Source organism: Knufia obscura (genome assembly GCF_036327395.1).
Source record: "Knufia obscura strain CCFEE 5817 isolate CBS 148926 chromosome Unknown scaffold_8, whole genome shotgun sequence".
Lineage (NCBI taxonomy): Eukaryota > Fungi > Ascomycota > Eurotiomycetes > Chaetothyriales > Trichomeriaceae > Knufia > Knufia obscura.
In genome coordinates, this window is record NW_027042694.1 from 409,680 (window position 1) to 434,577 (window position 24,898).

Below are 24,898 nucleotides of genomic sequence, written 5' to 3' on the forward strand. Positions count from 1 at the left end.
CACTATCCAAAGCTTGCGATCTTGTACCTGGTGATCCTTCGGTATGCATGTGTTCCGAGCTCATGAAACCTCCATGCTAGTCCGTATAGACGCTCTCAAGCAACGTCTGTGTAGCCAGTGAGTCAAGAATTTGGCACCCCAACCATACGTTCCCATGCCCATCAGGAAGGCTTCTTGACTAGCCATCGCAACTTCCGCTTCGGATTTTGACTCAGAATAACACCTGCAGCAGCTAGCCTGAATACACTCGTAGCGACGTGCGCCGCAGCTTCTCTTTCCTCTTCGTCGATACCTGTTTCGGAAACAGCTTTGACCTCAACGCTGCCAACCTGGAGCGTCTCTTTCTGCACCTTCTCATCGTGCAACTTCAATGCGGCTAGAGTCAGGCGGTTCTCTTCCTTGTCCCTTAGGCGATCCCTTTCCAGCACGCACCACTCCTTCACGATGGATTCATCCGGAAACATCTTCGAACCCATGATGATCCATATGGGTACCAGAAGCTTGTGTAAACTGTCTTCTTCTCTTGCTACCTCAACGTCTCGCTGCTTCCCCTGGATGTTGCCCCATTCTGCACGCCAGAAGGCTTTCTTCAAAGGTATTTTCCTACACCAAGGATGGGCGAACCTGCTACCAAGATAGACAATGGTCGCCTTCCTATAGAGTTTCTTGTCTTGTCCCGCTTTGTCAAGAAGGGATATGACTTGGGGTTGCTCTCGGAATGCTTTGAGGTCACGGAAGAAGGAACGGTGTAGATTGCGCTTGATCAGAAGAGCGTCGAAGAAACGTGTGTAGCATTCGTGACCCTCGTTTAGACCGTGAATATACAGCAACAGATCTTCCGCAATCTCGGGATGGAGGATGGAATCGTCTTCGACCACTACCATGGTGCTATGGCGGTAAGATACTGCAAATGAGGGAAAGAAGCACGTGTTGGCTAGCTGGCAAGAAGCATTCTCAGGGCTCCGACCAACTCTTCGTCGTTCCTGCCACATTGCTGCCTCATGTCACGGAGGAAAGGAGTGTCAATAAAGCAGGCCAAGCATTCTGGTTCGTAATGCCATCGCCAGGCTGGGTACAGCCAAGCGCAGCCAAAACGCTTGTGCACCAGATTCGAGTTCAGATCATCACGTAAATCTCCGACTCAAGGCAGTCAGCCATATTTGAAGATTGTTACCAGACGTAGAGACAAGCGTTGTATGGCAATATGCAATAGCTCCTGTATACCTATGCGCTCCCAAGCATTTTCAAAGTGTCAGAGAAGCCGATAAAAACATGTGATCGACACGCATGGGATCTTGCTGGCGTAACTAGTAGCCGCAGCTACCGGTCACCGTGCACTGGGAGATCTTGGGCTGCCGGACGTAAAACCGGTCATTGGCTCGACTGGCAGTCCGGGTCTACGGAGTATTCAAGACAGTGGCTATAGTAGATTGCTCTTCAAGTCAATGAAAGGATGGTATTGCGGCTCTTCACGACTCATTTGCGTAGGACTTACTATCATACTCGCATGCTAGACCGGGTCAAGACCTTCTGTGCGATTGACAGTGGCAGAGTTGTGAAACTGAGCAACGACACCGTGTCCCACAGACCTGCTAATCATTCTTTTAGGAAGCCGTCCTGGCACAGGTAGATATAGCGACGTTTGCACCTCCGGGAGTACGCTGTTCAATCCATTAAATAATTTCCATTTCTGTGTACTTCGCCCACATGAGCTGGTCTCACCGAAGGGTTAGACGGCTCAGCTTCCTCACATGCAAGTCGTGCTGCGTACAAAACGGAGAGCTGCAAAGCAGCTTCCTGTATTCGAAGCTGCCCCTCCGGCCTGCGAGATGGTACGACGTGTGGGGGTTAGTACTTGCTATCACCAAATGTCATCCATGCCAATATGCGACGCCTTCACAGGGTATCGCGGGGTGCATCGATGCACGCATGCGACGTGTCAACAACCTGGGATGTTGTTGACATGTGTCGTTAGCGATAGAACCGGCTTGCCTGTTCGAGGACTGTCACGCAGAAGGGACTATGCGGTCAATGCATGGAGCGGCAAGGGTTGGCACTTGAATTGCGGTGAGGTGCATGAGCCCCACGTCTGTTGTGTAATTCTGGATGTCAATGTCAGATTAGCTTCGCCTGAAGCTTTTTAGCTGCAGGATATAAGCGGATTGTCCCGAGATGTGCAAGAATCGGCCTCAAGTTGATTGGCTCCTCGAAAATGCCTCATACAATGCTACCCGCACCTGCTTCCTCCACGAACGACTCGAGTGGCTTTCGAGCATGAGGTGAGCTCGCGAGAATCTTGAAATCTTGGGGAAGCTCGAGAGTTGGCCTATCAAGCGACCTGGCATGTGCATGAACAATGATTTGCATATGCCACGTAACAAGAGGATTGTTATGTTAAGATCAGGAGCAAATGGAAACAGATTCGGTACAACGGACTACAGCTTCTTGATGCATGTCGGTGGATAGCGATGATGCCTGACTGGATGTATTCTGTAACAATGATATGGTGGAATGCAGGATGTATTTGCCCTGGTAAACTGAAGACCAAGCTCCATGTACGGTAAACATTGAAGACTGTTACCACTGTCGCCGGCCCGAAGTTTCGTACATTGTCCTTGGTTGAGCATACGAGCGCATCTGCCGCTGTTGTGCCAAGGCATTTACCTTTACTCCATCTTACCCTGTACAAGGAAGGGTTGCGGTACTGATGATTGTTATTGAAACATGAAGATCATACCGATATTAGAGCGGATGACCAAAGCAGGGACCCGAAGCCAAGCACATTTGTGCAGGGATGCTGTCTATGATTAGCTAGGTCATGAGGCAGTGAAGCCAATCCTGCAATCGTAGAAATCAGTGATGCTTTGAACAACGCAGCAAGGTGCATGCTACTGTAGAAGTCCTGACAAACCGGGCAGAGGTGGACAATCATGATTGAATAGTGACAAGTATTATTATTGTCGTATCTGCTACTCATTCCTGCGCGGCTGTACCGGCTGCGCTTGAGGAACGCCTAGAGATGAATTACGTTGATGGATAATGGTAAACAGCGCCGCCTAGCGATGATGCTATGGTTCGGTTTTGCAACGAACGACAGTGGTCACGGCAAGTTGCAGCAAGCGCTATGCAAGCAGGACTCGTGCCCTGTTGTTAGAGCCGAATGACACAAATTTGGGTGGGAGGAGCACTGCGACTGCCGCGCCAACGATGATGCCCACGGACTTGGTGCGGGTTGCGATCCAACTTCAAAATACAGCTGTAAAGACAAGGATATCCAGTTTCGTTACAAACTCGTTCTCCGGTCACAGATCGGCCTTCGTATGTGAATGCCCGCGTACACCTCATCTGTGAGCTGGCTTATGTGTAGACGTCCTGGACGTGTGAAGATCGTGCGCTCTTGATCCACGAACAGGGCCATCAGACAACTCTCTTGATAATTGTTCAGGATGTCTTCTGGAGGTAGAGCCTGTTTGCAGCGAGAAAGGTGATGATTTGAGCACGGCCCTGACGCTCCCAATTCCGGGCCAGAAGCAGATGGGAAGCACTGGCAGCCCGGAAGTGCACCGCAAGCTAGCAACGGTGGTCATCAACCGTTTATAATTCGAACTGCGAGATATTGATCGTATGCGGCCTCTTCTGACAAAATCTCAACTAAGAAGTCTTCTCAACGCAACCACGAAAGTGCAGACAGGAACACCAGACTGTTACGTGAAAAAGAGAATATCAGGGTGATTCAGCTTGCAAAGAATTGACTCGAGCGGTATCACTAAACAATCAAGCGATGAATCAGCATGGAAGTCAAGGGCAAGAACGATGAAGGAAAAGGACATAAAATACGTGACTTGGCGTGAAATTTTCGACTCGTTCGAATGGATATTTCAGGAAGTCAATTAATTTTTCGTGCTTACAATATCCAGTGCTGGAGAATTCTACTCTCCGGCCGTCCAACAAACCACTTCTGCACTGGCATCCACCTCGCTTGAGTCTCCATCTCCAATTTGAGTTGCAACCCACCGCACTACACGCATCTTTTCTCTTCACCACCCGCATTCCCACCCTACACCAAAGCTCTCCTCGCACTTTCTTCTTTTCACTTGATATAATCAGCACGCACCAACACATACCTCTCGGCGTCGATTTGACCTCTGCAACAGGGTCTGCGTAGACGTTTGTCATTAACTTGGCATTCGATCGCCACTGCGCAGTCAATCCCACCGCGAACACGAACACCACGAACGTCCAGTGACTTCTGGCACAGTGCGATCGTCAAATCGCTGCGCATACTACAACCATCGCCTCTCCTCTCGAGACATACAACCTTCTTCCACATATTCCTACAATGTCGTCCAATTTATAACCTAGACGGTCCCCGTGGCCACCATAAACTAATACGAGTCTTGGGACGATATCGTCGCAGAGGCTCACTTCACGTCCAATAGCAGAGGCACATCGATCACCTACTCCAATCACTTATTTCGTTCGATTGAATTCGTTGGTATCAAAGCCATGGATCATATACTGAAAATACTCAGAATCACAAATGCTCCCACAGTGCCCGCTGGTGACGATGAGGTTCCTCCAGAAGCCGACGAGCCTCCGGACGATCAAGTCCCGGAGTTGAAAAGCATTTTCAAGAAGGAGAACATCAGTACTAGAAAGACCTCAGCACCAGGCATGACCAGACGTGAATCGCTGCTGACTCGTGCGATACAAGCTGAGAATGATACTTCTCCAACTTCTCCCCGAATGCCCGAGGTACCACGAGGCTTGTCGACGACCTCATCACACAGCTTCGCAAGCACGGCTGAGCTCACCAGTGATGTCGAAAGTCCACTGAGGTCCGCTTCGCCTAGTCCACCTCCGCCAATGAATCGTCTTCAGTTGACGTCTTCCATCAAACCTGCCGAAACCGGGAAGGTCGTAATAGCACCCATCAGTAAAGACGACAAGCCCACAGTGATCGAGACTGGTGAAGCCGCTATCGAAAAGACACTCGGTCGCAAACGTTGTATCATGTTCGCTTGCAGAGATACACCTTCCGACTCAACCACAGAACTTGAGGTCAAGTCAGCTGTCGAAGAAGTTCCGAAGGTCGAACCTGCACCCAGGAAGTGCCGAATATCCTTCGCTTGTCCTTCAAGACCCAGTGACGATTCTAGGCAGGCCCAGGACCCGAAAGAGCCATCGCGGCGACCGTCCTCACCCTCGCCAGCGACTCGACAAGCTTCAGAGCAGAGCGTGCACGCGTCTCGTCAGACTTCAGAGCTGCAGCGATCACTCAGTACTGGACCTCGTAGTACAAGCACAGAGTCGCATCCGCTATCGCCTTTCCACGAGTTTGCTAGCTCTGTTGAGGAGAATGAGGACTGGGTTAAGAAAGCCGATGAGGTTTCGAAACCTAAGCTCACGATTGACGACTGCCTCAAGAAGGAAAACGCCATTCGCAAGATCGGCAAGGAAGCGGAGGAGGAAGCCGAAGCCGAAGAGCGTGAACGAGATGAATTGGACAATGAGCTTGAAGATGACGATGTGGGTGAAGATGACTTTGCTCCTTCTGACGACGAGAATGAGATCTCATCTGATGAGGGCAACGAGTCCGACAACGAGGAAGGGTTTGCAGATTCCGACTCCGAGTCGGATGCTGGATCCGACTATCAATTCTGGGCGCCATCTGCAACCACAACTCGAGCAACAAGCACCGACAACCTGACTCACTTTTCGGCAAGGGCGGGTTCCAGGTCCAGAGCAAGTTCTACGTCCAGCGCTCATTCATCTATCCAACATGCGTCCCATGTACGAGCGGCAAACAAAATCAAGGCGTCTCGAGCCATCAAGATGCGGCCAGGCACTCCTGAGCTACCTGATAGCACTGATTTTGTTTGCGGTACTCTGGACGAAGACAGGCCGCTGGAGGCTGCTTTTGTGTCATGCAGAGAGCAGAAGCGTCGAGAAAAGCACATCCCTATCCCACAAGACATCGACCCCAGTTTTCCTACTACTGATCCGGAAGACGAAGTTGACGATGACGAGGATGTTGCCGAATCAAGTGACCACGTCTGGATCAAAGGTCAGTTCGAAGGCTTCAATGAAGATCTTCGCGGTCGACGGCCCTCTGCTTTCCTGGTATCACCTCTACACTCTCCTACCCCCGTCATCGCCCCACCAAGACAAGGCCGACCTGGTCTGCCATTGCGTCCGACTCAGCGCTCGCCGCCTCCCAAGCAAAACCTTGCCAGATCACCTGCTCCGCGCCGGTTATTCGATCAACCACAACGACGCTTGAGATCACCGCCGCCAGCTGCTCGACTGCGCTCACCTCGTGGGTCTCCCACTAGTTCCAGGCCTATGCCTTTTGGCATTACCATCAGTCATCTCGCTCAGCGGCCGACTGCAGTGAAGACCTCCTCATTGCCTCATACTCCTAATCCATTCTTCCGAAACTGGAGAAATGGTACTCAGCCTACATCATCACGTATCACATCGAATGCTGTCACACCTTTGACCGAAGACCCTCCCTCAGATATTCACGTCCGAGGACCGGTTGATATCGTGATTGGTCTCGAGAAGAAACGTCAAAAGCGTAAGGAGAAGTACTGGCGCCAGCACTGCCGCAGAGTCGCCAAAGAACAAGCAGAAAAGAGACCACCTGCAGGTCGAGGTGTAGAAAGAATGAAGGAGCTTGGACTCGAGTGCGCCGAGCGAACTCGAGGTTACGGCCTAGGCCAGCCAGCTCAACTCGTCCTCTCCTTGTGATGATTTATGATCTCAACAACCTCAATGATACCCAGATGAATGTTGACGACACTACTACACTACTTGTAATCGACCACTTTCGCGGCTTCAGCGATTTTCTTATCGACCTTTTCAGCATACCGTCACCTTCAAATGGCGTTTGGAATTGCGGTACATAGCACGCATGGGGGCATCCTAGCGGTTGGTATTACTTTCATTCAGTATTGCATATCACAGCGCGGCGTTGCAGATGCTCAGGAGGGCATTAACCGTACATAGTTGTACTTCCGTTGAACATACAGCAACGTAGCGCTCTCTCGGGCTTACATGTAGCTCGATTGATTGAGCCTCGAATGAACATATATGAAACCATATGAGCTCTTCTTATCTCTAGCGTGAAGCATTACACGTGTGTTGCGATATACACGAACCCGTTGCAGTACCTGTCAACATAGTCCTGTTTCAACTCAGCTTCAAGCTGGAAACTCTGCACCACCAGCACCATGGTCCCGCGCCCTATGACGTAGGCCGTGCATCGGAAAGCCTAAGCGGCCTCAGGCTGTTGACACGTGACAGTTCATTCTTTGGTAAACGCATGATACCGCAGGCGTATCTTGGCATATCTGTCTTCAGCATTTCGTCCAAAGGACAGCATACATTTCAGCGCCGAGAACCTACCCTTTGAGATTCTGCAGGAGGAACACGAAATTCAGATTACCGCACAATCACCCACCAGAAACACTGTGATCGTTAGAACCCAAGATCGGCCAACGAGATGTGGATCATCAATTGGTTCTACGATGTCCTGGCCTCCCTCGGTCTCCTGAACAAGCACGCCAAACTTCTGTTTCTGGGTCTTGACAATGCCGGAAAGACAACGCTTCTACACATGCTGAAGGTGAGTGGCATATCCTGGGAAGAGCTGAGACATATGCGACGGAGCAAACGGCCTCTGCGCATAATCTTCGCGAGACCCTATCGAGATAGTGTCTTGAGAGGAACGACAGGGCTAACATATGGGATAGAACGACAGAGTCGCAATTTTACAGCCAACACTTCATCCAAGTACGACCCCTCGCAGGATTTCAGAACATGTGACGGCTAACGACGTACAGCATCTGAAGAGCTAGCAATTGGTAACAACAGATTTACAACCTTCGATCTGGGAGGACATCAGCAAGGTATGTGAGGCAGAGTTATGAGAGTAGCCCAATACTGACCCAGCACAACAGCTCGGCGATTATGGAGAGATTATTTCCCGGAAGTTAGCGGAATTGTCTTCCTTGTTGACGCTAAAGACCATGAACGTCTTGCCGAATCGAAAGCCGAGCTCGACGCCCTCCTGTCCATGGAAGACCTTCAGAAGACGCCTTTCCTCATCCTTGGAAACAAGATCGATCACCCAGACGCTGTGTCGGAGGAAGAGCTGAGACATGCCCTGGGTCTATACCAGACAACAGGAAAGGGCAAGGTGCCACTAGAGGGCATCAGGCCGATCGAGGTCTTCATGTGCAGTGTTGTTATGAGACAAGGTAAGAGCAGATCCAGTCATCAATACATGGGCAATCCGCTAACACATCTAGGTTATGGAGAGGGTATTAGATGGCTATCACAATATGTCTAGAAGTCATGACTCAAGCCGGGTGGATCGAGATACAGCAGCCCGAAGAAAGTGACGGAGTTACGACATAGAATCATCACCTCTTACGAAACATGTGTCTGGAGGACGTCTGTTCCTCCAACGGCACTTCGAGGTGGCGTCTGGCGAGAAGATAACTTTGGTTCTTATTCATGATATTAGCGTGGTAGGAAAGAAGAATACGAACAAGTTCTCATTCCCCAATGTGCCGCGCGAGTGGACCAAGTCCTGGCTGACACGAGCACCCCGCTGAAGCAGAGCCTCGTGAACACATCTACAATTTCAATCACGATCCACGCGCCGAGGAGGTGTTCTATGTCTACACGCCTCTATGAGTAGTCGTCAGCCCAGCGGACTGTCAATTCGAAAACACTATGTTCTGTACACAGCGTGATGAGCTCGAGGCGTATTCAATCCCCGCCCGTTGGCAGAGGACGTACCCTTCCATTACTGCAAGCAGGCTCGCACTTCCATCATCGAACAAGGTCGTATCATCTCTACAACATCTTTCTGCGTTCCCCAGTGAACACCAATACCACAGTCATGCCTTCCTAGTTTCGGTAGCAAGGCGGTCCTGCCTTCCCCAGCGCATCAACCGTGCCTTCCTCCTCCGCAGGATTCGGTTGTACCTGCCTTTCTGTTAGCACACGGTCGTTCTTTCCTCGACCATCATCAGCACAGTCGCACCTGCTGGTACATCGCAATCGCACCTTCCCAGGGATGTAAATGGGGTTGCGCCTGCCTCACCAGCCGCATCACAGTCGTGCTTTCCCTCATGGCTTGATACAGTCGGGTCGCAACTTCTTCGTCGAGAGGGTCACGCCTTCCCATGTCTGCCCATCGTGCCTTCCTCCTCAAACGCGTGATGGTGTTAGGCTTTCCTCTCCTTCAGTGACTCGGTTGTACCTGCCACACTTGCGAGTGGATCGCAACTTCCTCGAGCGGTTGAGCTGATCGCGCTTTCCTTACTCCTAACAGCAGTTGATCCGGTCGCGCCTTCCTTACCAATGTCGAACGTGGTCGTGCCTGCCTTCTTATTATCTAGCACGACTGCGCCTTCCACAACCAGAACAACGTTGCACCTTCCTGATGACTCTGAATTTCGCTCAATCCTTCCTTCTGAGCTTCTCGATTGCGTTCCTCTTGCTGTTGGCCTCACCTTCCTCTCCATTAGCACAACAGTCGTGCTTGCCTCTGTCACATATACCACCATCGCACCTTCCATGTCAGCAGGGTCGCGTCTTCCTGAATATCTTTGCCGTACCTTCCCTACCCATTGGCTTGCCTGATCGTACCTTCCTTGCTTTGCGTGCGGGTCGCGCCTTCCTCATTGTCCAGCGGGTCGTGCCTTCCTTGCTAGCCCGGACGTACCTTCCTCAACAGCAAGGTTGTTCCTTCTTCGCATCTCGATGTCTCGATCGCACCTGACAGCTTGTAGTTCGCTCTATGGGCAGCAGCATCTTACTTGTTTGAAGGGAGTCCTCCACCGTCGCTGCTGTGTATCGATGAGGATTCCAGAGAGACCTCATTCCCTGTACAAAGCCCTTTTTTGGCGCTTGCAAGCTCTTCCTCGGCCACATCATACTGCTGTAGACTTGCGACACTAGGTCCCGAGTCCGGGTTGCTGGTGGTGTTCGGGATCGTGAATGCAACGGACCATCACCGTGTATTGCTCGTATGCCAAGCAGAGTTCATCCTGCTCTGGTTGTGGGATAGAGTTCGAACAGACAGGAGGACTCCTGCATCGCGGAGCACAGACAATAATTAAAATCCTAAACTGTACATAATATTCGTTCATCATACACTACGTTACATGCCTGGCCTCCCTAGCGCTCAGTACGACCCATCACTGTTCAGCTTGGTGTACCCCGGAAACTGCGAAAACTGGCTCTCATCAATACCCTCCAACACCGGACATCCAAGCCCGCTCAAATCAAGCGAGCCAGTAAGCTTGTTCACCGCGCCTGTCACATTACTCACAAGTCCCTTGAGCAAATCAGGCGCAGCTTGAATCCCAGCTTGGAACCCAAAACATGCAAGATTGTTGCCTTGAAGCAGGTTCTTCGAGTTGTAGACGCCGCCTGTAACGTTTGATGGATCAACGCCGACGAATGAGTTTGTTGTGCCTGTGTTCCCGCCGATCTCGAGGAATTCCGGGTGTTGCAGGGCTGCGACGTTGAGGTCGGTGGAGTAGTATGGTATGGTGTACTCGTCGCCGATGGCGCGCTTGTACCAGTTGTCTGGAATGCGCTCGTTGCCGGGAGTATACTGGAGGTTGCCATCGTCACCTGTGATTGAGAAGAATGATTTGAGAACTTCCTGGTTTAAAATGCCTTCTGGGTACTCGGCTGATTTGTTGGCCATGAAGCGGTAGATGAAGGTGTATGCTGCGGGTTGCACGGCTACGCCGGCGAATGGCGCACTGAAGAAGTATGGGTCCTCGGCTTTGGATTGTGCGATGCGTTCGGCGCGGAATTGGGTTAGGACATCGAGGTCGTAGTTCGCATTGTCTCCGGACTGCTTCTCGTAGAGGGCCTTGAATTGGGAGAGCTGCACGAGGAAGTCGTTGCCGTATTGGTAGAGGTCGCCGCGAGTTGGGGAGCCGTCTGTCTCGTATTTGTTGTGCGAGCCTGAGATCCCTTGCGGCTGGCTCAGCAGGCCAGGGAGGAGGGAACCGCCTGGTGGGCCACCAATGGACCAGGATGTAAGGTCGCCAGAAATTACAGCTCCGTAAGTCGAGAGGAATGCTGCAAGGTCGACACCCATACCAAAGACTTGGTTGGTTGCTTGGACGAATTGATCGATGGTCGCGACACCATCATGGGGGAGATAGTTGTGGTTGGCCAGAGCGTTGAGACCAGGGCAAGGGCCTCTGAGGTCACCGTGGCCTGGAGGGAGGAAGGCATGGTCACCAGAGACATCGATGCGCTGGGCATCGGCATCAAAGCCAGGAGCTATGCCGTTGACTCGCTTCGATTTGTGACTGTGGCTTTGCGACTTGAAGTCCTGAGCCATGCTGGGGAAGGCCAGTGCTTGCTGAGCTACTGCCAGCAGGCCAATGACGCTGATGAGATGAAGCATGTCGGTAGATGCCGAGGGTATGTACAGCTCAAGTCGTGGAGAGTCGAAGACGAAAGAACGAAAGTGCTGTCGACCGAAGACGAAGGGAACAGTTCATGTCTCGAGGGAGGGACCGCCCTTTATGCTCCTCTGTGCCGTTGCCCCGTGCCATACCTGGAGGACTTTCTTCTGTTGTGTCTTGGACTTACCGGTGGTGTACGGGGATCATGGCGCCAACGGATGAACTGCATGAAGGCAATACCAGCATATACCCCAGCTCCGGCACATCAGTTGCTTTATCAGGGATGTGCTCCGTTGCAATGCATCCATTTTGATCCTCGCGTAGTGAAAGCAGTAATTTGCGTTCGCCGAGGGGATTGAGAAGAGATGAATACAGTAAATGATCTGCGCCGAATATGGTTAGCTCCTCGGGTGCGAGGATCCGTGGGGCTTCGGCAGTGGTGATGAACCAGTCAGGATTGAGTCTAAGATTGCACGGTCCTGCTGCTTGTTTCCCCAGACTCTGATATGTCACCTGCACTGTGTGCTTCGCAACGTGAAAAACCTGAATGGTCAAATCACTTCGTGGACTCGAAATGGAAAGTTTCTCGTATGTCGCATTGTAGTGAGACACATTTATGCCGAGGCAACAGCGAGGAAAGCGCTTTGAATGGTCGAACAGACGAAAGGAAGGTTAAGACTGAAGCAGGAGAGCTCTGAAATCACGAATCGTGAGTTCGCGGACTGTCGCCGAGAAGTAGAGGAACTTCGTGCTCTGGCTTGCTTGAGAATAGGGTACGCGGCTTTAGAGTTGTTAATCAGTCTTCCCTTCACTCGTAACTCTTAAGGTCCTACCCCAACCTTCGTCACATGGGGTACCGGGTCAGCCAGGTAGGCTGCTACGTTGCTCATCGACAGGACCTCGAACGAGCGCTGTGCTTTGAGAAAACTCTTCTCTTAAAGACGTCGATCTACACGGTCCTCGAGAGATTTACAGCTGCCCGACACGCTGTCGGGGAAAGCACGTGTGGCGTCAGAAGTGCTAATGGATGGAACCACAACATAAACGCGCACAACCTACGATCAGCAACGACTGCTGCGGCAATATGCCACAATTACTTCTGCCACACGTCCAAATCAGGTGGACGTGCCGCAGAGCGACCTCAGAACGATCTACAAGTGATTAGGAAGGGGTCAGCTAATGAGTGATAGCGGCGACAGATCCTACCTACCTCATGAATAAGTCCTGCTCGCTCACCTGGGTCGAGTCAGGGACGCATGTCGATGCTCTGTTCATCACATGGCTTCACTTCTGTACCTTGCTATGGTGGTCAGTCCAAAAAAGAACAAAAACATTTCGACAAAAATCCAACCGGCGGCAGCCTCGATCGATCCTCGCAGGACTTGAACCTGCAACCTCTGGATATACACTGTCGTAGTCCAGTGCGCTGCCATTGCGCTAGAGGACCATGCGTGCGATTGTTGGACAAGATTTGGACCTCATCCAATATTAACGGCGGTCAGGTCGAACCGGCAAGCCTGGGTGGTGGGGCCGAAGCAAGTGACAGCTGGCGAGGCAGGCACCCGTCCAACACAAAGCAAACAACTTCACTTTGACAACGTTGACTAGCAGTTCAATGGAGAACCTCACCCCACTACCGTTCTATCGAAGCACAATACTGGTCTTGTAAGACTAGGAGACTGACTGCTTAGGTTCAAGACACCGACGAGAGCTCTCTGCTGCCAGCTTGCTCCGAAGAGCATTCGGGATTTCTTTAGATAGAAGAGAGGAGACTTGAGAAAAGATCGAGCCCTGCTCTGGGTGTTCTCAACGTGCTAGCTCGAGACGTTGACGGTGGACGAGATCTACCGCCACGACGAGGAAGAGTGATTGAAGGCGAATCGAAGCCACAGTCGCTCAACGTTCTGGCATCCTATCTGAATCTTTAAGCTGCTATCATATGAGCTCCTGCCCTGCAGTGCATGCCGTTCTTTGGACCTTGTGCCTTCCAGTGCTGAAACACAACGAATAAAGGGCCGCCCGCCGTTGGAACACAACCCTTTGAGCATCGGAAGTTGGGCTTGACGAGCACCCCCTTAGCCTTCTCACAGTTCTGATACAATGTCTGCCAGTCTTCCTTTAGCTTCCACATCAGATCCAGGCGGCAGTCTGGAGCACCTTCATGGCCGATACATCGACCAGCAGGGACCGGCTGAACGACTGCAATCGATTCCTTGATCCCGACTTCTTGACAATATGGAATGGGTCAGAGCATGCTGAGTTGTGACAGAGATGTGAACAACTTCCCCCATGACCCATGCCCCTACCCACTCATCGGTGTTTGTCTTGGCCTTCCCAACTCAAACACCTGAAACCCAATGAATGCTCTCGCCACCTTCCAGTGGTGATTCAGATCGCAATTGAGACAAGTCTTCAGCTCAAAATGCGTCTGGGCGTACCCGGCCTTGTCTGGTTTCCTCTGCACCAGACATCCTCCATCCGGCATTACTGAGACTGGAACTCCCCTGTTTGCCGCCGTGATCTTTTGCAGTGTGGAACCCTGACCACTGTATTGATCATAAATTGAGATCGAGCTTTGCCTATAATAGGTCCAGAATATGTCACTGGTGATGTACTTGATGAAATATCGCAAGTCCTTCTTTGAGCTTATTGGATGTCTTCAGGCATCAGCGTCGCCTTAGTCTTCACTCATTACGACCTTCGATCGTCCTCTAAGCATTCTTTGATCAGCCTTCGACCGACCTCTAACTTCTCTCACACCAACCTCAATGAAGTTTTACTTCAGCAGGTTCCATATTGCGAGCTTCCACCGTAGACGTTCTGCCTCTAGCATATTGTGCCAAACATTCAATCGCCTTTCTGCGATACTTGAGAAAGAACTAGTCGCTAAGGATGTATCTGATCCAACAACGCAAGTATTGGTCTTTGCGTGAACTCCCATTTCTTACAAGCTTGATAAGGCGGTCTAATTCTGCCTTCTCCTCCGCTGTTTCAGGAACCAAGTCTAAACCCTTCTTAGCAGCTTTACCTCGCCGTTTTCGTTGAGGAACGTGGGCGATGTCGTTCGAGGTGTTATCGGTTTGCCGACTTGTGCCAGCCTCGAAGCTAGACTCGTTGTCGTCGTCCACACCCACGTCTGCCGAGTGCAAAACAAGCTTTTCGTCCTTTGTCCGGATGAAATTCTCGCGCCCAAGGCCGGAGGTCTTCCTATGTGACTCGCATCTGTTGAATTCATGTTCTGAACATGCAAGAGAAGCATTGTACTTACTGATTCCACATTATACTCGTCAAGATCGTAGGATCAGCAGAATCGTCGATCACCTTTCTCTTCCTTGGTACAAATGCTGCTACTCTGCTAGTTGTCGTAGATGTGACTACCACCGACGTCGGTGCAGGATTTGTCGATCTGACAGAACTGACAAGGGAGATCTGTAGTCTTTGGAACAAACCAGTCAGTGCATCACAGTGGGACTCCATATCACGAAAACATTGCTGCATCTCCGTATCGGCGTCTAGAATTGCTGTTGCGCGAGGCGGCCGCGGCGGTTGAGGCAGCGGGAGGAGATCTGCTCGAGGCTCGACGTTTGGCGGAGAAAGGCTTGATGGTAGAGGTGATGGAACCATGCTGTCGATTGCTGATGAAGTAGAATTCGAGGCTCTAAGGTGAGCAGCTTCTGATCTAAATGAGTTGCGTCAATTCGAGCGCCTCACTTAACCTTGATGTTCGAATTGAAGCAGGTGCCCAAGTCGCCACTTCCAATCTAAGGTAAGACAAGGCATAGGGAAGGCACGACCATTACTGACATAGACGCGTCGGATCAGCGCGTATATATATCGCGATCTCCATCGTAGGCTATAGCTCAAGGAGTGTCGGATGGGGGAAGGCAGCCAGGACACCCAAAGATATGCCGTGACATGGGCGGTGGGTGATGCTGGAGGCAGCCGGAAAGCCCAAAGATCTGCTGTGGCATGGGTGGTAGGGGATGCGGGCCGCAGCCGTAAACCAATGGCACAATGGTCAAGGGAGGCCTGCTACGGCAAACAGGACCACCATCAGCCTTTTATGGGAGTGACGACCACCAGGCGTCAACGATGGGACCAACAAGCCTCCTGGTCCGTGTGGTTCGAGCGGGGTGCTCCCAGTGGACAGTATTCATGGCAGATAGTTCCCGCAATAGCCGATGAGAGATAAGGGCTTGGCCTCTTCTTCATGGTGACATAGGCTATACCGTTGTGCACAGTTCCGGACCATTCGCGATAGGGCCGTTGACAAGACGAGTGAAGCGGCTTCGGAGAGACGCAAAGAGCAGTGCTAATGGCAGAAACCACCCTTTGGGATGGTCTGCCATCGTTCTTCACATGCCAAGGGTACACTATCAGGCAGCCTAGCTACGTCCAACCAGGGTCTCATGGCTTGTGCTAGAGTGATCAACCGTCATAGCATGAAGCTCCGATCACGTGTCGCCATAGACAGTCGACTTCAACGGCGATGAGCTTCTTGGCCCGCAGGTAGATGCAAAGAACCTGAGCTGCACCGTACTGCTGGGAAGATGATCGTTCTGATAAAAAGCGTCGAACGTATCTTTCAAAAAGTTCGGGACATCTTCGCATCCGTGATGGACAAGAGCAAGTGGTTGTTTGAATGACTTTAGCCATGATGGTACAGCTGTTGTAACATACGCTCCATTGTAGCCGGTACATGCTGTGAAGAAGACCCAATTCTGTCGTTGTTGGATTTCTTGACGGAAGCAACGCCGGAAAAGCACGCAATGAAGAAGGTCATATTCTCGTTTTCGAATACCCATATCGAAGAAACGCCAAAAAAAGCGCAAAAAAAGTGTTGAGCTACTACAACCTTGAGAGGAGAGGGCGACGCCGGCTATTCCATATTAGTTTGAGACTCAGTGCAGTATGAAGATATCATGCTCACGCTCGAACTGGAAGAATCGTTAGTCGCTGAGGAGAAGAGGCAGTTTTGTTTTCGCTTACCCGACAACCACTTGATGGATCTGAGGTGCTAAACCATCGAAGTCAAGCACGCTACCAATTGCGCCAGCCGCCCTTTTGGCTGTAAGGTGATTTGTGGTTGAGAAATTGTTCGTTCAATATAGCTCGATTTGTGCAAGAGCGGCAGCGGGAGTCTCCGGGCACCGCGGAAGAGCGGAGAAGAGCAAACTGAAAGTCTCGATGTTTGCAGGCTTGCTACCTCGTCAACAATGAGCTCTAGGTGCTTGCAATTCATCTTCGAAGTCGTTTCGTGTGGACATACACTCTTGAGTGGACCACGAAGGCTGATAGCTTGTTGATGTTTGTTTTCTCGATGGTAGCTGCGGAATAGCATGATGGTGAAGCCTGGATTCGTCAGTCGGGTGGCTGGCAGACTGACCGTGCAATGAAGGCGTAATCGCCATAGACACGACGTGGAATTTCGACTGATGGTAAGTGAGAATTACGTTATTGGTAAAGTACTATGAAAGAGGCGGTGATCTCATCAAAAGATTCAGCGGTCGGGACAGAAGAGGAAGGCACGAGCGTCGCGCCTACCCAACACCTTAAAATTGAGGTTCCCTCCAGTAAGGGGTGGTCTCCGCTATGTTTATCTCAGGTCAGTGTTCAAAATTGCTATTTGACTTGTCTGGCCTGCAGCTAACTAACTTGCAAACACACGAGTGCAGCCGAGACATACCACATGAGAGTACAGATTGACGATTGTTCACAGAATCGGCATGCCAACTCATTCAGATTAGTAGAAAACTCATTGCCTGCTAACCATTCTACATTCGTTGCCCCAGACCGTCCAACCTTTGCTCACAACTTGCTCAGCGCTCAGAGCCGGAAACCTCAACCCTTCTAACTCGTCGTCCCCAGCTCTAATATACTCTTCCACATTCTTCAGCGTCTCCGTCTGCTTCGTCGGAAAGAACCCAGTCTCCTCCTCATACTCATACACCATGAAGAACTTTCCATCGCTCACGCACCGATCCATATCGGTCAACATATCAGCGTCATATTCCGGAAAGGCCGTAGCCGGACTCACGCCTGACGGACAAGCGGTCCAGGTGTGTGGTACACCTGGCGCGATGGTGACAAGAGTCCGTGGTGGGATGATGTATACTTCACCGTTCAGCTCGACTAGTGCCATGCCGTTGAGTACCAGTATCCGTTCAGCAACGAACTTCTGCTTCGACGGATCTGAGCCGGTGGGCGGCGCGATGTGGACGTGCCGCGGTAGACGTACGGATATGTCGAAGTCGATGATGCCGAACTGTCCTGCGAACGAGATCGGACGTTGTGTTTCGGGGTCGAGTGTTGTGGATGCGTTGGCTGAAAGCTCGTGCATACTGACTGGGAAGCCGAGATCTGTGAACGGTGTTTTCGTAATGCTGCCTGCTTGATGGGAGATGCGCGTGCCATTTGGCAAGGTATAGCCATGGTCATGTTGGTGTACTCCTGGGTGGGCTGTAGGTTGCGTAGGCGCCATCGCACATGTGCGGCTTGCGAACAGTCGAAATATGGTGAAATTGGGCAACTGCGTACGTCGATTCAAGCCACGCAGATCTCATTAGAGCATTCCCGAGCACGAGCTGCTAAGCGTTGCAGTGCTAGAGTGGATACCAAGTATTGATCGACAGCTGGAGTCAGTGGCAACGACGACTGGCTTGCCATGGTGTGATTGTATATCGTTCCTACTTGTTGTCTCTGCATAGTTGGAGTCGGGATTCGGCCTCGGGATAGAACGGCGAGGGACAAACTTTGGGCTTCTATACAGGATGACGTACGTCAAGTACGATCAGCAAGAGCATAGAACACTGTTTTAACTGATCTGGTGTCGCGCTCATAAGCGTATAGAATGGCATATACTCTAGAGGACATTATGGACTTATCGGCTCGAAGCTCCTCCCCGGACATGCGATTGACCCATTGCTGTCACTGTAGAGACCCTTTTTGCGCTTACTGATTGCTGTCACGAACAACGAAAGCGCTTGTCTGGACGTTTGGCTTGTCTTCGAGGGTGAAGCTTGTGCAAAGCAGCCAGCCTGATCGTAATCGGCTAGTTGTAGCCAAAGGTGGCTCTGGCCTTGAGTAAAATTGAAAAGGAGTCGAGGCCCTTGCGATCTGCTCTTTGGCATTTTGCTGTCGTGTCGCGTACCTTGGCTAGATCGCCACAGCCATTTTCATTTGTACCCTGAAGTCTGAGGCTTCGGTAGGTTGAATCGATTACCATAACTATGTCAGTCTCTTGTAGCATAGATGCTCTCCTAGCCTCAACCGTTCGCCAGCTCAATATAACGGTTGCAGCCACCGACTCAACCTTCTATACCACTTCCTCTTCTGTCGCACCCTTGCCGGCGCATGCAACGATAGAGAGCGATGCAGGAATCTGTTGTCAGACTCCAGGATACGGGTAGCCGCTCCCACAGTAATCCTCGAATCTTAGCAACTCAGCGTAGTGCATAGTGTGAGGGCCTCCCGAGCATCTTGACTTGAAAGTGGCGAAAGACTAGGAGCTTCGGCTCGATGAGCTCCCATTCTGACAGCCCCAGACCATCAGCGAGCGTGGCTTTTGTGACCTTCCATAATACCAGACTGTGAGAGAGATAGCTCTAGGCTTCACATACGCAAGATGGCGGCTCATAGATTGTTCGTGGGTCAACATAGCCGATAGCTGATCTAAGCACTGAGTCGTTGCGTGCTTCAAGTCTCTGTTTGCCTTGCAAAAGCAAAGATGGTTCTCCGCCACCGAAAGATAACATGAACATTTTCCTCCTGCCATTCTCATCCACCAGCCGAGTACCTCTGCTTCATGCTCCGATATTTCTTCAAGTAATACAGCGCCTCAATTTCCTTCTTCACGTACTCGGCTCTTTTGATACCTTCTTGTATCTTCTCTTCGTCTTGCAGGTGTGCTTGGCTCATGAATGCTTTGTGAAGCCGTGGGCGGAAGTAATCGTAGCCTAGAGGGTATGATTTGCCCATCTCGAGAAGCTCTTTGTAGACATGGATTACTTGGTAGCGAAGTGGGTTGGACATATTGACTGGTGGACGGGATCTCCTGGGGATGCGGAAATGCTCATTAGACCTCAACGAGTGCTTCAAATCATTCTTCTTTCATCTCTAACGAAGCCAAATTGGATCAAAGAACCATATGATCATCGAGCAACTGCAAATCTGCATGACGTCGTTTTGTTTTGCTCTCGACGGAAATGGTTCCGACCTCGGCATCTTTCAGCTCAATTTCTAGACAATTTTCTTCCAGCACAATACAGCTTGTCCTCGAAGAAAGCTGAACAAACTACCATGCCACAATGACAACAGCAGGCATGCGCGGGCCCAGCGCGCACCGAGCACTATGCTCCCGAGCTCAAATCCTCCCAACAACACCATTCGGCCTCCGCCAGTTCTCCTCCGCAGCCCACCATGCCCAAGCTCCCACCACACCACCCACCACAAACCTCAATCCCCGCTGGCTCTCCGACCTCAAGACCCGCCTCGGAAAATGCATCCACTTCGGCATGTCCGACACCCAAACCACCACAGCAGGCCTCCTCCTCGCCGAAGTAACCCGCGACTGGCGCTCCCTCCTCGCCGGCAGCGAAGGCTACCTGACCCACCCCCACCGCGCCGGCATCTCCAGCGTCCCCATAAACTGGGGTGACCAAGACAGCATGGGCCACGTCAACAACGTCCAATACGTCCGGTTCTGCGAGACATCGCGCACGAATTGGACGAGACAGATTGGAGAATACTTCGACCGGCCGAACAAGAAGTTGTGGGATGAGATGTTGACGAGTAAGGGCTATGGGTTGATTTTGAAGAGTATCAAAGTTGATTATAAGTTTCCTATGACCTGGCCGGATAGGATATCGGTGTATCATAAGATTCGGGTTATGCCTAAGGAGACGGATAGTAACATGTTGCTTGATGTTATGATTTTGTCGGAGGGGAAGCAGCGGATCGCGGCGAAGGCGGAGGAGGATGTGGTGGTTTACAATTATAAGGAAGGGAAGAAGAGCGCGTTGCCGGATTACATGCTTGCGCAGTTCAAGAGGCAGTTTGAGGAGCAGGAGATTGCGAAGGAGCGGAGTGGGAGGAGGTTGTCGGAGATTCTGGGGCAGGTTGCTGCGCTCGAGAAGGAGACATGGGATAGGGAAGATGCGAAGGAGGATTTGGGTGGTGCGAGCTGATAAGATCCAGGATTGCGTTTCTACCCGATGTGTCGCATGGACTGTATGGAATCGCCGGCTCAGCAAGCACTGCCATGAGTCATTGTCGATTGGAATTCAGTATCGAGACCACGATGCTGCAACGACATTCGGGTACCTGCAACCTGCACGGTCGAACAATCCAGTGCGTGTCCTGAGAGATGAACGACTTGGGCCCACCGTCTGAGCCGTCGGGCTGTTAGAACTGTGCACCTATCCTTGGACCACGTACATCACGCCACATCAATTTCGTGCGGTCTCGATATATGGGAAGCTCGTCTACGGAGCTGGTGGCCGAGTCCTCGACGCGCAATCATGGCCCGACCGCCTCATCAGATCGAGCCTGGTTGGTGACGGGTGGACCCATGCTTGTCTTAGCATTGAAGGATTGGTCATCGAGTTGCGCTGATCCAATACATACTCTGAAAGGCTCAATCGTTATACAGTCCCGGGGCAGAGGAAGAGAGGAACGATGGTCGAAGAAGCATTTGAGGGGTGTGCCCATCTCCACTTGGATTCGACAGGAATTGCACGGTTCCTGTTGAGCCCTTGGTTATCGTCTCGACGTCAAGTAAGGACACCTCCAAACATTGCCTGAATATGTGCCCTGCGACCACGATAATGTGAAATGTGATTTGCTATGGGGCGCCATCAATCCAACATAACCGCCTTGTGATTGATTTTGATCAAATTTTACATGATCTACTGCATGCCTTTTTTCTTGGTCGGCTAGTAAAACTACATCAGATGAAAATTGAAATACAGATCCAACCTGTCTCATATGAAATGAACTTGGATAGAACAGCCGAAGAAAGGGCGAACCAAACGAACAGGGCAAGGCAGACTCAAAAGCGTATTGAGGTCAAGGTCAAGAAACAGACAAGCGCGCAACTACTCTTGTTTCCCACCGCCAAACCATCTTTCTATACATACAATGTTTCATACACTTCGGGAAGCATCCTTACTTCCTTCCAGAGACTCTGCGTGCTATTGAGTTCCTCGCGGGTTCCTTCTCTTCCGTTGGCCACGATGGAATCTCCTCACCCTCGTAATGCTTCATCACAAGCGGATCATGCTCTGCCTCCCCAAAATCGCTTCTCTGATCACCTCCTGATACATGCCTATCAGAGATTTGTGCAGCGTGCATCTCCTCCAGATCCCGAGCAGTGTCACTATCTCTTTGACCATCTGCGTCCGGCTTCCAGCTATAGCTCGGCTTGTAGCCCAACTTACCCTCTTTGTCTCGCACTCTCGCAGTGGAGTGAGGCTTGTCCTCGATGTCACGCATCCTCTTCAGGAATCCTTTCCCGCCAGGTTTCATCTCTGGCGGCGCCGCAATCAAGCGATTTAATTCTGACGGGTCGGCGTTTGTGATGCGCTCTACCATGAGGCTTTTCAGCAATTTGTTTGTTTCGACGTGGTAAGCAATACGAGCCTTAAGCCCATCAATGATGACTTCATCTCTAGGTTGGGCATTCTCCTGCTCCATCAAAGACAGTCGTGCTTCTTGTATTACGTAACAATCTTTCCGGTAATTCTTCTTGAGGGCTTCATATCCGAGTCCTCTTTTGCTTTCCAGGAAACGCGTTATTTGCCGCGTATTCAGGAACTTCACTGCGAGAGACTGGACTCCAGTCTGTGGTTGGCCGCTGCGCTTACGCCGTTTGGCTTCCAAGATGACCTCGAGATTATCTTCACAGTGACATCTAAGGTCGATGGCCTTTTGGACCTCAGCTGAATGTCCGTCCCCGATATTTTGGCTGTCCTGGACTTTCTGGGCTTTCAGCTTCCTCAATCGAGCGCGATACAAGCGCTCTTCTTTCTCCAGCTCTGCCAGACTCAAGAGCATCTTTTTCCGGATCAAGAGGTTCTGCCACCCCAGAAAGTCCTGACTTTCAGCTTGGCCGCTCTCTTCCAGCTTGTTCTTGGATTCGAACCACGTTTGAAGTGTGACCAGCCGCTCTTTATAATGCCTTTCAAGGTTGTCCAAAGCATCAGGAGTCAGTTCACTAGCTCTGAGCACGGCCTTCTTGGGAGGGCTTGGCGGGCTTCGGCCGCTAATGTCTTGCTGAAGCAGCCTAGCAGATTCGATCTCTTTCAGTCTGTTCTCGTATCTCGCCTTCATTTGGAAGAACTGATGATCTGGTACCTTGTCCAGGTCAGCGTATCTAAATCGATCGTCGAGCTTCCACAAATCGCCGAAACTAAAAGTACCGGAACCATCAACCACGCCATAAGTCCTATGAACATAGCCCAGTGTTATGTGATGCGATGAAAAGGAGTTACCATACGTGTTATGTTCGCCCCAGCCGAACCTCTTGCTTGACCGTATCTTTTGTGGGATGAGTCGACCTGTCACAATGACATGGTCAGCGACAGGTAGGGAGTTTTGATATTCGCAAAGGAAAGCAAAAGCGAAGCCTGCTTCTCCCATATGCTCCTCTTTGTTCCTTAGCTTCACTCCTGGCGGATACTGTTTCATGTTTGGAGGGCTCTGTCCCTGAAGCTCTTGGAAATTTACAGGCCCCACGGCTGGCTCTGTGTCCGATGCAAGAGGTGGTGTCTCGTTGCCTTTAGTGAAGTGTTGAGCGAGCGCCATGCCCGATATGTTGCTGGTAGGAAAGTTGACAACGAAGTGCTTTGTTTCGAGTATGGTTCGGTAGGTGGCCGAGTTTGTAGTCAGGTTGAATGAGACTACCAGCTCTGGGTCGAAGCTGACAGTATTGAAGGACGAGACGGTCGCACCGACTACTGCCTTGTCATCATTCTCTGCTGTAGAAGGGTGGGCTGTAATAATGGCGATAGGATGAGGCACTGTACTCATGTGCTTTTTGAACTCGTCTTGCAGCTTCTGAAACTCGGTTGCTTCATCACTCTCCCCTGCCGCGATCACATCGTCATTCCCATTCTCGACAGCAGATTCCTCTGCTTCATCTCTTAGGGACGGCTCGTGTGGCTCTCTTGGAATTGGTCGAGTCGCCTCCTCTGCCACGACTTCTTGCGCATCGTAGCGCCTAGCTGCGAGAGAAAAGACTCTTCGCTGACTGCCATGTACAAGAGGCCGCGGTCTCGATAAGACGTGAAAAACCTTGGCTGAGAGAAGTTAGCGAAGGGGTTCTCATCACGAGGGTCATCACGCAAACATGCGATTGAGTTGAACCTGCCTGGGCCGCAGACTTGCTGCGAAGACAGCAGCAAGCCGGACTGGATTCATCGGCGGCGTGGCGCCCATGCTCATGCAGGAACCATCGTTCTCCTTGGGGCCATCACCGAATTAGACTCCGAGTCGAGCCTCGAACGTAAGGATAGAGATGTGATTAGTGGTACAGTATAATGCGCTGGTCAAGGTCAAATTGACAGTTTATGCTCGCCGTAAATACAGCATGCCGATTGGTCGGGTTGGACCTGGTCACGGAGCGTGGAAATTCTGGAACGTGACTTCGTGCTCCGCCCAGCTTGACCTTCAGATCCTCCTGACAATCATCGTTCCGCAATCTGGAACAGCTATTTGCATAGTCAGCTTCGTTATACACCTCTCGTCTTTAGCCAACAGTACACGCTACAATGGAGCAGGTAGAGGCCTTGTCGTTCCTTGAATCACTACTCGGCAAAACTCTCCACATCACAGTCCTGGACGGACGACTGTTTACAGGCATCTTCAAATGTACAGATAACGAGAGCAATATCATTCTAGGCAACTCTTTCGAGTACCGAATGCCCTCAAAGTCTGCCGAAGAGAAGGCAATGGCAGAAGCTAAGACAACGGGCAAATCTGCAAAGGCAGACATGACCTCCAGGTTTGTTGGTCTGATAGTCGTGCCTGGCCATCAGATAGTCAAGGTGGAGCTTGAAGGAAGCAAGTTCGCTGCATCTGCCAGTGCCACCACGCCCGCACCTGCCTTGACCGTACGAACAAAGTCATGAAGGTAGCCTGTGCTGACACTGAGTTCGGGCATTCAACTTTCAGAATCCACGATCATGGTTCGGAGTACGATCAGTGCCGGTCGCGACTACTAGACCGCTCCAATCTGACGTATGCCGGCGGAAGGAAGAGTGTTTCCCAGCCTTCCCAATATGCCAACAAAATCCAGCCAATTGTTGGCAGGGGATCGAGGACTAGTCCGCACAGCTGGTCAAGTTGCCGCTGGCAGACTCCTTCACGTACGTCGCACAGCCGATACATCTGCTCGTTGGGAAGCGTGGTTCTTGGTCTCGCAGTCGTCGGGAGATCAGAGTCGACAA

The 24,898-nt window shown here is 51.3% G+C and overlaps 10 protein-coding genes and 1 non-coding gene across 11 annotated transcripts; 4 read left to right on the plus strand and 7 right to left on the minus strand.

The window, feature by feature from the left end:
- Positions 1 to 161: 161 nt before the first annotated feature.
- On the minus strand, positions 162 to 884 carry PMZ80_006967 (uncharacterized protein; the record flags this gene model as incomplete). Its single annotated transcript, XM_064875376.1, has 1 exon — positions 162 to 884. One exon carries the CDS (start codon positions 882 to 884, stop codon positions 162 to 164), a length of 723 nt encoding a protein of 240 aa, XP_064728641.1.
- Positions 885 to 4,506: 3,622 nt separating this feature from the next.
- On the plus strand, positions 4,507 to 6,753 carry PMZ80_006968 (uncharacterized protein; the record flags this gene model as incomplete). The annotated part of the gene is made up of 1 exon (XM_064875377.1): positions 4,507 to 6,753. The coding sequence occupies one exon, from the start codon at positions 4,507 to 4,509 to the stop codon at positions 6,751 to 6,753; it is 2,247 nt and encodes a 748-aa protein (XP_064728642.1).
- A 754-nt stretch (positions 6,754 to 7,507) lies between these two features.
- SAR1 (COPII coat GTPase) lies at positions 7,508 to 8,356 on the plus strand (the record flags this gene model as incomplete). The annotated part of the gene is made up of 5 exons (XM_064875378.1): positions 7,508 to 7,630; positions 7,758 to 7,797; positions 7,848 to 7,913; positions 7,965 to 8,264; positions 8,316 to 8,356. The coding sequence occupies 5 exons, from the start codon at positions 7,508 to 7,510 to the stop codon at positions 8,354 to 8,356; spliced, it is 570 nt and encodes a 189-aa protein (XP_064728643.1).
- A 1,848-nt stretch (positions 8,357 to 10,204) lies between these two features.
- Positions 10,205 to 11,452, minus strand: PMZ80_006970 (uncharacterized protein; the record flags this gene model as incomplete). Its single annotated transcript, XM_064875379.1, has 1 exon — positions 10,205 to 11,452. The coding sequence occupies one exon, from the start codon at positions 11,450 to 11,452 to the stop codon at positions 10,205 to 10,207; it is 1,248 nt and encodes a 415-aa protein (XP_064728644.1).
- Positions 11,453 to 12,820: 1,368 nt separating this feature from the next.
- On the minus strand, positions 12,821 to 12,900 carry PMZ80_006971. Its single transcript has one exon. It is a non-coding gene; the product is annotated as a tRNA-Arg (tRNA).
- A 1,432-nt stretch (positions 12,901 to 14,332) lies between these two features.
- PMZ80_006972 (uncharacterized protein) lies at positions 14,333 to 15,077 on the minus strand (the record flags this gene model as incomplete). The annotated part of the gene is made up of 2 exons (XM_064875380.1): positions 14,333 to 14,675; positions 14,722 to 15,077. The coding sequence occupies 2 exons, from the start codon at positions 15,075 to 15,077 to the stop codon at positions 14,333 to 14,335; spliced, it is 699 nt and encodes a 232-aa protein (XP_064728645.1).
- A 2,131-nt stretch (positions 15,078 to 17,208) lies between these two features.
- Positions 17,209 to 17,934, minus strand: PMZ80_006973 (uncharacterized protein; the record flags this gene model as incomplete). Its single annotated transcript, XM_064875381.1, has 1 exon — positions 17,209 to 17,934. One exon carries the CDS (start codon positions 17,932 to 17,934, stop codon positions 17,209 to 17,211), a length of 726 nt encoding a protein of 241 aa, XP_064728646.1.
- A 1,295-nt stretch (positions 17,935 to 19,229) lies between these two features.
- Positions 19,230 to 19,484, minus strand: PMZ80_006974 (uncharacterized protein; the record flags this gene model as incomplete). The annotated part of the gene is made up of 1 exon (XM_064875382.1): positions 19,230 to 19,484. One exon carries the CDS (start codon positions 19,482 to 19,484, stop codon positions 19,230 to 19,232), a length of 255 nt encoding a protein of 84 aa, XP_064728647.1.
- A 275-nt stretch (positions 19,485 to 19,759) lies between these two features.
- Positions 19,760 to 20,638, plus strand: PMZ80_006975 (uncharacterized protein; the record flags this gene model as incomplete). Its single annotated transcript, XM_064875383.1, has 1 exon — positions 19,760 to 20,638. One exon carries the CDS (start codon positions 19,760 to 19,762, stop codon positions 20,636 to 20,638), a length of 879 nt encoding a protein of 292 aa, XP_064728648.1.
- Positions 20,639 to 21,617: 979 nt separating this feature from the next.
- On the minus strand, positions 21,618 to 23,888 carry PMZ80_006976 (uncharacterized protein; the record flags this gene model as incomplete). The annotated part of the gene is made up of 2 exons (XM_064875384.1): positions 21,618 to 23,749; positions 23,834 to 23,888. 2 exons carry the CDS (start codon positions 23,886 to 23,888, stop codon positions 21,618 to 21,620), a joined length of 2,187 nt encoding a protein of 728 aa, XP_064728649.1.
- Positions 23,889 to 24,220: 332 nt separating this feature from the next.
- Positions 24,221 to 24,580, plus strand: PMZ80_006977 (uncharacterized protein; the record flags this gene model as incomplete). Its single annotated transcript, XM_064875385.1, has 1 exon — positions 24,221 to 24,580. The coding sequence occupies one exon, from the start codon at positions 24,221 to 24,223 to the stop codon at positions 24,578 to 24,580; it is 360 nt and encodes a 119-aa protein (XP_064728650.1).
- Positions 24,581 to 24,898: the final 318 nt, after the last annotated feature.